The sequence below is a fragment of the Rhagoletis pomonella genome, unplaced genomic scaffold (genome assembly GCF_013731165.1).
Source record: "Rhagoletis pomonella isolate Grant_MI unplaced genomic scaffold, Rhpom_1.0 Rhpom_scaffold_00001, whole genome shotgun sequence".
Lineage (NCBI taxonomy): Eukaryota > Metazoa > Arthropoda > Insecta > Diptera > Tephritidae > Rhagoletis > Rhagoletis pomonella.
The window spans coordinates 17,399,707-17,411,634 of NW_023458555.1; the positions used below are offsets into that span (position 1 = coordinate 17,399,707).

At 36.9% G+C, this 11,928-nt stretch overlaps 1 protein-coding gene across 1 annotated transcript in view; it reads left to right on the plus strand.

The window, feature by feature from the left end:
- Positions 1-6,048, plus strand: part of LOC118738015 (pickpocket protein 19) — a 7,281-nt gene extending 1,233 nt beyond the window's left edge. Inside the window, exons 2-6 of the mRNA XM_036468926.1 lie at positions 2,724-2,880; positions 2,990-3,126; positions 5,101-5,185; positions 5,249-5,712; positions 5,778-6,048. Of these exons, the coding sequence (XP_036324819.1) occupies positions 2,724-2,880; positions 2,990-3,126; positions 5,101-5,185; positions 5,249-5,712; positions 5,778-6,048 (1,114 nt within the window). The remainder of the gene's footprint in view (positions 1-2,723; positions 2,881-2,989; positions 3,127-5,100; positions 5,186-5,248; positions 5,713-5,777) is intronic.
- Positions 6,049-11,928: the final 5,880 nt, after the last annotated feature.

The following is an 11,928-nucleotide window of genomic DNA, read 5'->3' on the forward strand; positions in this document are numbered from 1 at the left end:
GTTCTAGTATTTGTCCACCAGATCTCAGTTCCTACCATCCCAATATTCCACCCTAATGCCCGCAAATTTAAGCTCTCCAAAAATTGAAAGGATTTTTTTTTATTATTCCAGTGGAACTATTAAAATAAATGTTTTATGCCGAATGTAGTGGTCACCGAAAAATATAGAAAGGCGACCCTTAGGTTTGGTCAAAAATTATTATTTTTAATTGATTTGCAATAATACTTTAGACTCGGTTGTGCCTACATTTTTTGTTTGCTGGTAAGTTGGTACGGTCTAATGTACATCCTTGTGATTGCAAACATAAATTCGAACATTTTTTATAGATATATATGTATGTTTATATATTAAAATATATTATATACATATAAATACAATTGTATGTATATGCTAGCACACAAATATATTCGCCTGAAAACATGTACACATGCTTTGCAATTAAGCTCAAATTGGTAATGAGGAAAATGAAAGAAGATAATAAAGAAAGAGTTAAGTTAAAAGTGCTCCAGGCAATTGGTAAGCGCACAGCATACACTGATTGCGATAAGTGAAAATTAACGCACATAATTGTGATACTCGTATACGCATTCATAACTGAGTACACAGCTTATATCGCTTTAGCTTTATGCGTAGGGAATGTGTTTTTATTTACTTTTCACAACAAGGAAAAATTTAGTTGTGTATGTTATTTAATTTAAAATAGAAATTTCTATGAGCAACTAGCTTTTGCCCACAACTACGCCTACGTGAGTTCGGTTTAACGTTATGATTTCAAATGCAACAAAAAAAAAAAAACAAATTACATCATCGAAATTAATAAAGTTAGTAAAAGTTCTCGTTTCCCTGAAATCAATGTCTCGAATTTAAACTTAGTTGACCATTTCAATAAAAAACAAGTAATTTTTAAGCAAAAAATATTTCAATGCTGATATTGAAATTTTTGAATGCCGTTAATTTTTTCATTTTTCAATCATCGGGGTAACCCTGGGGTAACACAAGTGGTCAAAAGTTGTCCGGTAACATACATATAAAATATATTCCTTTCTAATTTTTTGAAAGTCGGTTAAAAAACTTACATTTCCTAGGTAAACTAAATTTTTTAAATGGTTTATATAGGACTGTACCGAAAAGAAACTGCACACTTTCAAATTCAAATTTATTGGAAAATAGGCACTTGATGCACTTTTTTTGGGCACCGTTGGAATACAAGAAATATTGTCTTTTTAACATAAATTTTATAGTTTTCGCGCTGCCGCAAATCGAAGAGGAAGTGCGCAAGAAAATTATGTACAATTACCTCACTGGAAAAGGAGTTTTATATAGGTATAAAGTCAAGTATAAATAGTGTCAAAAACATCATTAACAAATTTGGTGATACTACTTCTATCAAAGACAGACCAGAAATTGGAAGAAAAAAGTGTGCAACTGGTCAGAATCTTGAATAAAGTTTACTGGCTTCAATAAGCCAAAATAAAACAATGTCCGTGAGAGATTTTGCAAACAAAGGAAAAACAAGTTCGCCCATGATACAAAGGGTTAAGAAAAGGCGTAAGTTGAAAACTTCAAAAAAAGAACAGAAAGTACCTAAAAAAGGTGAAAGACAACTGGAAGTGAGGGAAACAAGGCTCCGAAAATTATACGACCATTTGCTTCGTGGCATTGTCATAGACAATGAAACCAACGTCAAAATGGACTCAGAACATTACCTGGTCCAGTCTAAATAATTTGTGCAGTTTTTTTGGGTACAGTCCTTAGGTGACAATTCCGTCAAAAACAGGTTAAATAGAAGGTGACACAGTCTTCGTTCGTTTTACATCCATATTATGATATTAAATTAAATTGATTTGATGATAAAGATCTTTTCAACATATTTCCTTTGATCTCAATATTTTTATATTTCAATTTAGTAACGATTGAATTTAATTTCACTTTTAAAGCATTTTAAAAATAAAACTTATTTAAATAATTTTTAATTTAACATTGAATAATTTTGTGGTGTTTCAGTTAACGTATTAATCCAATTCAAGGTAACTTTTAAACAGATGGCATCCCCATTTAAAAATATTTTCCACAAAAAGCTTTCTCATGACTGTTTCTATTCCTATGTAATATTTAATTTTACTTATGAAAAATAAAAATTTGAATTTTAAGCAGAGGACAACTCACTTCAAAATGTTTTGATAGTAAAGCCTTGTTTGAGATTTTGTTGAACTTATAATCTGAAATAGGTTCATTTAATTTGATTTTTCTTGGCTGGTGGCATTGCACTTCTACATACCAATCTCTTCAATTCTCGGTGCAGATCTGGTGACGGTGGGTTAAATATTTTACGTAAACATATCCGAACTCGATTATTTGCATTTGATATCCTAACATCTGGCAACCCTTTTCAAAGAACCAAAACCGCGTAAAAGCAAAACCCTTCAATATCTATATTTATAAATAAATATATTTAACGCTTTAAGGGCCGTTAAAATATCTGTGTTAAGCTATAATTTATTTATTTATTTCATTCATTTCTGAAAACACAAAATTTAAGAAAATGTAGCCTCTATTTTTGAAACTTTCCTAAGTTTAAATTCAGAAATCTCAATTAAAAATTTTAAACCTTTTCGCTACTTATACTTTTGCACTTAAATTTTTGTTTTATTGCCCAAAGCGATATTTCCAATCAAATTAAATTTCTTCGAAAACTTATGTATTTTTTCTTTAACTCACTCCAGTTGGCCAGATGATTACGAGTATGATATCGAAATATTTGTTTTGAAACTACTCTTTCCACATGAATACAACTCTGGCAATGCGAAAGCGCACTGCTACGAAAAGGAGGGCACTGATACTGAATGTCCGCATGCGGGCTATCGAGAGCTAATTGGAATGGTATGTTGAGTGTTACTTATATACAAATTATATATAAATTATGTATGCATATAGAACTTAATGAATTGACATTTATACATAAAATATTAACTATTAATATTGTTTAAAGCTCCACCAGAATTGCTCTTACGTACTATTGGAATGTTCGTTGGGTGGTAAGGCATTCAATTGTTGCCATTACTTTGTTCCATTTCAAACACCGTATGGCATTTGCTTTCTACTGAATTCGCTACAAAATAACCATCCGTAAGTTTGGTAATACATATTTAGTCATAAATAATGTTATAGCCATAAATTAGACGGTCATAAGACAGACATTGATGACATATCTAACCATCTCCATTCTTCAATGAAAATTTGTTTCATTAACTGACAACAGCGCTTGGTCTGGTAGATCAAAAATCTCATTTGGGTTAGGTTGAGTTAAGGAGGCGTGTACGATTGACTTATACCTCTGCAGGGAGACAGATCTGCCCATTTTGAATGCCCGCTATTAGTGCCAGGAGGAGGTACATCCTTCTAATCGATGTTAATACATTCTGTCGATATAGAGTCTGTCAAGCTATTAACTATCCCAGATCAAGCCGTGAAGGTTCGATATTTTCACCTCCACCAATCTATTGAAAATGCGCGATCCCAAATAGTTTAGAGGCCAGGTCTGGAGAGCTGGGCATTGACGTAAGAAGTGGTGAATCGATTCCTCTTCATCCTCATACCATCAACTTCTGCAGAGAGATCTTGTTGGTATACGCAATCGCTGTAGCATTGGTGTTACATTGGACACCGGTAATCGCCCCTAACGTAGATTTGTTTAGTTTCAATAATTCATTAGTACGACTCTTAATGAGTCTAAGCAGTAAGGAATTTAAGATCAGGACGACTGATTGATCCATAGGTCTGCGAATTTGGTGTATTCTTCAACCGGTAATAGCAGAAATGAAATCGGTGGCAGTAGGAAGTTATCTGCTTCGCTAACTGCCGTCTTCTCTATGGCAAAGATTTCCGCCTGACAGACACTGCAGTTATCAGGTAGGAGATATGATTGTCTTATTTGAAGGTTCTTGGAGTACAGACTTGGGCCGACTCCTTTTTCTATCTTTGAATCATCGATGTAGATTTAAATAATGTCCTTTACTGACATTCCCAATCTTCCGGGATTGGAGAGCGTTTAGGAATCTTAAAACTAAAATGCCATGTTGACGTGAGGTATTCAGTTTCGACATCTAAGTCGGACTTCATTCTGTTACGCAGTCCACTCTTACTTACCTTCAAGACCGCTATGTGCCCATAATTGGATTGCTTCCAGGATTATGATTCCCTCAGTCTAAAGGCTCCTTCTGGGGCTGCAACTTGATGTACCGAGGCTTGCGAGTCTCAGCACTCTTCCAATAATTCTCTGATTACTGCTTTTATCCAGTGCTTTCTACCAGACCAGCGTTCCATATAGATATGCGGTGACAGCCCCCGACTTTTCCCGAAAGTTCTTTTACAGAGCCTCTACGTTGCGCTTTCATTGTCACCTGTTAAGGGCAGACTCTAATAATACCTGAGTATTTCGCATCTGAGGAAAGATGCAGGCTAGTCGCGTCCAGTTTTGTTAAGGGGAAATTCGGAATTTTTGTTTTCCTTGTAAACAAGAAAAGTTCGATTTTTTAAGGGTTAGCTCCTAGTCCGTTTTGTTCCATGAACATGTGTTGGATGCCCTCCAACTATGTACTAACCTTGCCGGTAGTCGAATCAGAGGCCAGTTTTAAATCTAATCCCTCTTTTCTAACATGAATTGGTGTCCATTCTGCCCCGAAGCTCATGGTGACCATTCGTGTTGCAGGCTATTACCAGATCCAGCCCACGTGACTGGTCTTGTGACACCAGTTGGCTCCTCCTCGTATGGCCAGTAAGGAGATGTTAGCACCAGCTGCATCTGCGCCTGTGCTGTCAAAGGATACAGGTTCTTATCTTACCTTACGTCATTGGGGTGAACAGACGGTAGCAGTCATACTTAGCCCATTGATCCTACCTTTTAAAACCCAGGGTTCTTGGATCAGGGCTCCATCAATATCTTTCTCCAGGATGAACTTCATCAAATCGGGGGATTCCGAAGTAGAGTGATGCAAATTAACCTATGCACCACTGCTCGTCTGGTCAAAACATTCTCATTAAATATTAATCGTGATATCTACACGCATAACTACACATTATCGCCCTTTCTCGCCAACACAGCAACAGCGAATATTGGTTCCCAAATGTGGTTGAAGACAATCATGCTGCTGCAACAATGCGTCTAGTTACCCAAGTGGCAATGGAGGTTTGTTAGATAAGCATAATATATGGACACACATATTTACCTCTGAATTCCCAAAACTGCCAGGTTTTCGTTATCAATAAGGAGGATATACCCTACGCCAACTTGGCTGGCATTACGGTGAAGATAGCGACGCCTGGCAAGCATACGGATTTTCGAATTTCGCTGCAAGAAATGATCAACGATCCGGATGTACATGAAGTGATACCAGAACACCGAGGTTGCCGCTTTCCCCACGAGGTCACGCCGCATTCATCCTTCCGTGCCTACAGCTTCAGCGCCTGTATGGTCGATTGTATACGTTTGCTGCAGATGCGTTACTGTAACTGCACAATGTACAATTTGTTGCCGGTGCCGCGGAAAGATATGCCCGATTGCGATTACAGTGGCTACTTGTGTTTGGAGAAGGAGACGAAGGCTACGCCGGATATCAAAATGTTGCTACCCTGGCCGGAGAATAATGAAACTTGTGATTGCTTGCCATCGTGCGTTGAGCACGATTTGCGTTCGGTAATGGAGTATAGTCCGAGGTGTGTGGTGTAAAAGTTTGTCGTTGGTGAATTTGCTGTAAGCTTTCTATTGTTTTTTTTTCAAGCAATCGCAAAGGCGTCAAAAACCGCAGCATTGCAATTAGTCTCTCTGATCGACCCACTGAGCGTTATAGGCGTCAAGCGATCCGTACTCGCTTGGACGTTGTGGTCACCATTGGCGGCATATTGGGCTTGTTTTTGGGCGCTAGCATTCTCAGTCTCATAGAGTTTATTTACTATTTCACTCTGCGGCTTTATAATAACATTCGCATGTCGCGAAGCAGTAGCCGTAACAGAGGCAAGGTTAAGGCTAATCAGCGCGCTGTAAAGTATTGAAAGTTACTTAGTAATGTCCTATGAATGCACACGAATTAAGGATCTTGACTTTATTCTAAACTACAAATAAAGTACATTTTTCTTCTTAAAACTATAATTACATACTATAGATTGTTAAATTCTCTTCTAACTATTAGTTGCAACGTGCCGTAATGTGCAATTTAATGTTTAGTTTCGAGCAAGAAAATGGGTTTTTTTAGGTTCCCGTGTGTGTAAAAACAAACCGTTTGTCGACGTACCCGTAAACGAAGGGCATACCACTACGATTTTCGTTTATGAAAGAGCCCTTGTGAAGTGCAGAATGAAAGCGTATTGAACGAAACATTAAATTAGAAAAATTTTAGAAAATCAGCCAAAAATTTATCAATTTTCGGTTCTTATCTGTACATTCCAGTCTGCCGCACACTTTTGTGGAAAAACTGTAAATAGAAACAGTAAACGAAGAAAAATCCGCATTTCATCCATCCTTGTCATCATTCATCCTTTTTCGGATCAATTTTCGGATTTTTTTGCTGAGTTAATATTAGAGGGCTGCATGAGTTCATTCAAACTTCTAGCCAAACAGAATACAGTAGATTTGAATATTTTACTTCACATACCAAACACTCAGCGTTTGGAATTTTCTAAGTTATGAATATACATTTTGTTTTATATTTTCTACCTTCAAATGGAAGAATGTGAATGAATGAATGGAAAACATTCAAATCATTCAAACTCATTTCGGTAAAAGTTTTTTTCCATAAACAAGCAGCAATACATACATACATACATTGTATGTTTGTACATATGTACATAGAAAAAATATTTTTGGATATTCATACAAAAAATTGTCATTTATTTCAATTCAATTTATTTTTAACATTGTTTGAATATTGTAATGGCGACACATATATCAGAACAGATATTCACTCAAATTCAAAAAAATTTGAAGCCAAAATCATTCATTCGTTTTGTATATGAATAATTCAAAAGCCGTTTTGAATGCATTCATGCAGCCCTCTAGTTAATATCTGCCATTTTATTTACAAGACAAAATATATTGGGATCATATAATTAGCTGTACATTAGGGTGGTCCAGGGGAAACATAGAGAAATTAACTTTTTTGATTTTACCTGCTGCCACCACTCGGAACTGAAGAAAATCAAAAATAAGGAGAAACGGTTTTTTATTATTTTAAAATCGATTAATATTTACCCGCGCTGCCGGGGCTTTGTTGTTTTCTATGTATTTTTTATGGGGAAAATAAATTTTTTCGTACAGTTGCTGTAAAAGCGTTAAAAATAAATATTGCAAAAGTGTAGGTGGCAACCCTATTTAAAAACGCCATGTAAAGTACATGGTAAACTTCAATACCCCGGCGGCACGGGTAAATACTAATCGATTTCAAATACGTTTCTCCTTATTTTTGATATTCTTCAGATCTGAGGGCTAGAGGAAAAAAACTTGGGCCACTACTGTACATACCCATTGCTCCGAAGCCTGATTTACACAATAAATATTAGCATATTTTAAACATCTTCATGATATTGTGAAAAACCAAGCCCTTGCTGGTTCGATTTTAAGGCACAAATAAAAACAGAAGTTCTCTAATAAAATTTTTTTCAAAATGATTATCTACAATTCCAGGCGATCAAAAATATAAAATAAATCAAGATAAATAATTAAACAAAAACCGCATTCACGTCAGAACTAATATTGATCAGAACATTTTTCACTAACTCTTTTATTTTTCAGCGAAAACATAATTGCGAAATAACAGAGTTACCTGGCCACGTCTTGCTGTGGCCCAGCCTAATAAAATGGAAATATGCAAATCAAAGAATTTATATGATTTTCTTTGCAATCTATATTTATCAGCTTATTGTTCAGCTCCTTTCAAACGTATTTTGGACATACTGATACGACTTCTGTCATTTTCGGTCGCAAGGTCATCAGGTCGTTCATTTGATTGACTTCGACGACCTGTGTCAGCATGTCTTTTCCAAATTAAATGAACGTAAGGTATACCTAAATTCACTTTAACACAATCTTTTGATATTCAAACATCTGTTTTTACGTAAAAACGAACAGTTTGAGAAATATAATAAACTAGCGGTACCCCGGTGTGCTTCTCTACACCAAATATTGAAAAATATTGAAAAATTACTGAAAAATCCTGGAATTTTTCTATATGAAAATTTATCAATTATTTTATTTCGAAATTTTTGATTCTTTATTTTAAATCTTAATCCAACTTATTTGGATATACAACATTTTTTGTTTTTCCATTTTGGGTATGAATAAATAAACAATTTGGAATGCCAACTCTTGAACAGGCCACGTATAATTCACTCAAAATTGATATTTACAATAATTTTCAGACGAAAAATAAGAATATTATAAGTTTTTGGAAAATGGGCGTAGCCACGCCCACTTATGGTTACATGTGTATATCTTGGTAACCGCTGCACCAAACTTGGCACAAATTTGGCACAGTTATTGGCCTTGGTATAAATCGGACAAGAACAACGCCGACATCCCATATAACGGTAATTTAGAAAAATACAACATCTTCGATAAATCAGTAAATATCAACGCTAATTTATTCAAAATTGATGGTTACCAGGAAATACGTTTATGATACAATTTTGGAAAATGGGCGTAGCACCGCCCACTTATGATCACATATATTTATCTCGGTAACCGTTCCACCAATTTGTACCAAACTCGGTATAGTTATTGTGCTTGCCATATAAAAGCAAAATTTTGAAAATTATTGAAATCGGACTAAAATTGAGGCCGCTTTTCATATAACGGTAAATTTCAGAAATGCTTGAAACTTCAATGTTTCGAAATTTAAGGACGCTAATTTACTCAAAATTGATACAACCCAGCTTACCATGTAGCGGTAGCCTTCGGAAAGGTGAGAAAACATTTATTTAGTACTTGCGCCGGGTATGTAATGTTCGGCTCCGCCCGAACTTGGACTTTCTTACTTGTTATATATAAGATTTTACACATCCGGACAGAATAAATGGCTTTATTACAAATGAAAAAAAAAATATATATTTTTTCCTTGTAAACCTTTGAGTCTTTTTTAAAAAAAATATAATTATCTTGCGAAGATTTACCTGATTTGGAAAGACGGTATACATACAGATTCATAATTTATGACCTTTACTTGTTTCTGCGCCTTTTTTGTGTCATTTCAAAAGTTGAAATTTTCCCTAGAGTCTAAATGAAGTTGATGAAATAAATCCCTGAGACTTGTGAACAGTAAGATAAAAAGTAATTGCAGAATGGGATGAGAATGATGGCGGAAATGCTAAAATGCCTTAGGCCTGAATTTTTGTCGGCCCATAGACATCCCGATTGATAAGCCTGTCGACTTCGCTTTCACGGAATACCGAACTTACATAAACTTTTCCATAGATGATTGGAACGGCTTTGCGGAAGCTACTGAAAGCATCTTCGCTGCCCTTCCCGCAGGGTTTTCACTAGTTCTGCACCTGTTTAATTCCAGCTGGATTCATTTCGGACCTCCGTGCGAATTTTCCAGCTGAAGCGACTATTCTAGCTGATAAGCGTAACAACCTTCGTGAGGCCCATCTCCGAATTCCCCGAATTAGAGATCTCAACACGGAGACGTGGCGACTTGTGAACGTATATAAGCGGAAGGAGTGGGAAAAGTATTTGAAGGCTTGTAACTTTACCTCTGGTGTGAGCAACGCAGCAGAACGCAGTGGAAGGACTAACAGACATGCCAGAGTACGGAACTCCGGAGCGTGACTGGATGCCTTCTGATGTCGCCCCTACGAGCAGTTCCTAGTAGAGTGCCACAAGCGCGGTCACCTGAACAGACACCTGCTTGCAGCAGAGCCCTCACCGAATACACGTCAGGAGACATCTATACCAACTGACGGACAAAGTCCAGAGGTTCACAAAAGAACCTTTGGGTCCAACAGTATATAGACAAGACAAAAACTCCATTCACAGGTCGCAGAGTTAGCGCAGATGTACGCAACGAGTGCCCGGCATGCGGAGAGTTGCCACATGACTAACGGCACCTCCGTCCACCCAGCTAACGCCTTTGTCTCTATGGACAACCCCAGTGGAAGTTGCGCACTTCCAGGGCCTGCCATTAGCTGAACCGGACAGAAACGGTTGATGGACAATCCGATTTGAGTGGGGTAGGTAATCGCTACAACAACAACAACGCGCTTGCTTACAATGGAATGGGGGACTTACTTGCTATTATTGCTATCTTTATCATCTGAAATCCCATTGTGTATATTGAAATATATTAGAACACGTTTTGAAATTAACACACATCCTAATGTACTAACTAATAATCTTCGATGTGTGCTTTACTGTAGCCTCGCGGACATTTACGGTTTGCTGCTTTTACTGTTATCAACGCTATCATTACCATTACCATAACCATTATCATCAGTATTGGTATCATCGTCATCGCCACCGCCACAAACAGCAAAATCGAAAACAACAAAAGGGAAGCAACAACTATAAATACAAGGGACAATGTCAACGCCAATAGCAACAACAACATTATTGGTTGAGTTTCGAGCACTAAATGGTTGAACGAATTTTAGATTTTATATAGTATTTACACACACACACACACAAGTGCAAGTCGGCTTAAATGCTGAAGTATGCGCGTGTATGTGGGGCTGCGTACATTTGCCATTACCTCTAATCAGCAATTTAAATCCATTTCGTTTTCGTTTTCAACCTTAGTGGAAACGCAAATGACATTCGAAAAAAAAATGTTTAAATTTTCGGAATTTCACACACATGAACTCATCATCATTTCATTTTCACCTGCCATGTCTCCACACCGACACACATCCTCAGCAGCAATGAAAGGTTGTGGAAATGAAAATTTGAAAATACATACATACATACCCGTACATTTGTATTGTAAGCAGCAACAGCGGCACGAGGCATTCATGCCTAAACGGACTAACCCACAAATATGTAGGAGCACACATAAGCATACGTACATACACACACACACACGTGTGGCAAACCCACACTCAAATACGCGCCTTGGATTTGTATACACGCATCTAAGCTATGTCGAAACGTTTAACACTTATGCCAATGCCAATTGCTAACAACGACCGGCTCCTGGCTCCTGTTGTGCGTGCTTTACATACTCTTACCTCTTCACTTACCATATCGCCATACGTTGCGCGACGTAAAGTAGTCAGCCCACATTTCTGCTACACAGGTACCCCATGTTTTTAGCATCTACCGTACACACCAGTGCTGCCGTTTTCTATTTTTTCAGAGTAGTAAAAAATGTGTATTTTGGGGAGTATTTTGAATAATTCTTCAAACTAAACTCAAGGTCATTTAAAAGCATAAAATAAATTGGTGGCGTTATAGTGCAGAGTAGACTGAGGTGGAAAATTTTAAGGGCATAGATGTATGTAAATGTGTTTCTCAATGCCCAAGGACAGGATACACCACATTTGTTGAGAAGATTCTACAACCCTGATTTTGTAAGGGGTTATTTTTGGGTTAATTACAATAAGTGCATACCTATTATTGAATTCTGACGGAAGGCGCCAAAACTGGCATTTGGAAAGAAACTGAAGTTTTCACTTTTTTGGGAATATGCTTCGGTATAGAAAGCCGTTTTATTTGCATTCCTCATGAATAGGTGGAAGTCATTGGCCAGCCTTCTATTTAAGTACTTCCAAGGTGAATGTCTGTAAGTCTCAGCTAAATTTTGTTGGTAAATATCAAGGCATTCGGTAACTCCAATTTTTTCCAAAACCGGTTTTCGCACTATTCGAGTTCGAAAAAACCGGTTGCCTATTTTGAAATTAAGAAAAACACGGATAAACCGGTTTTATTTAACATAGTTTTGTTTT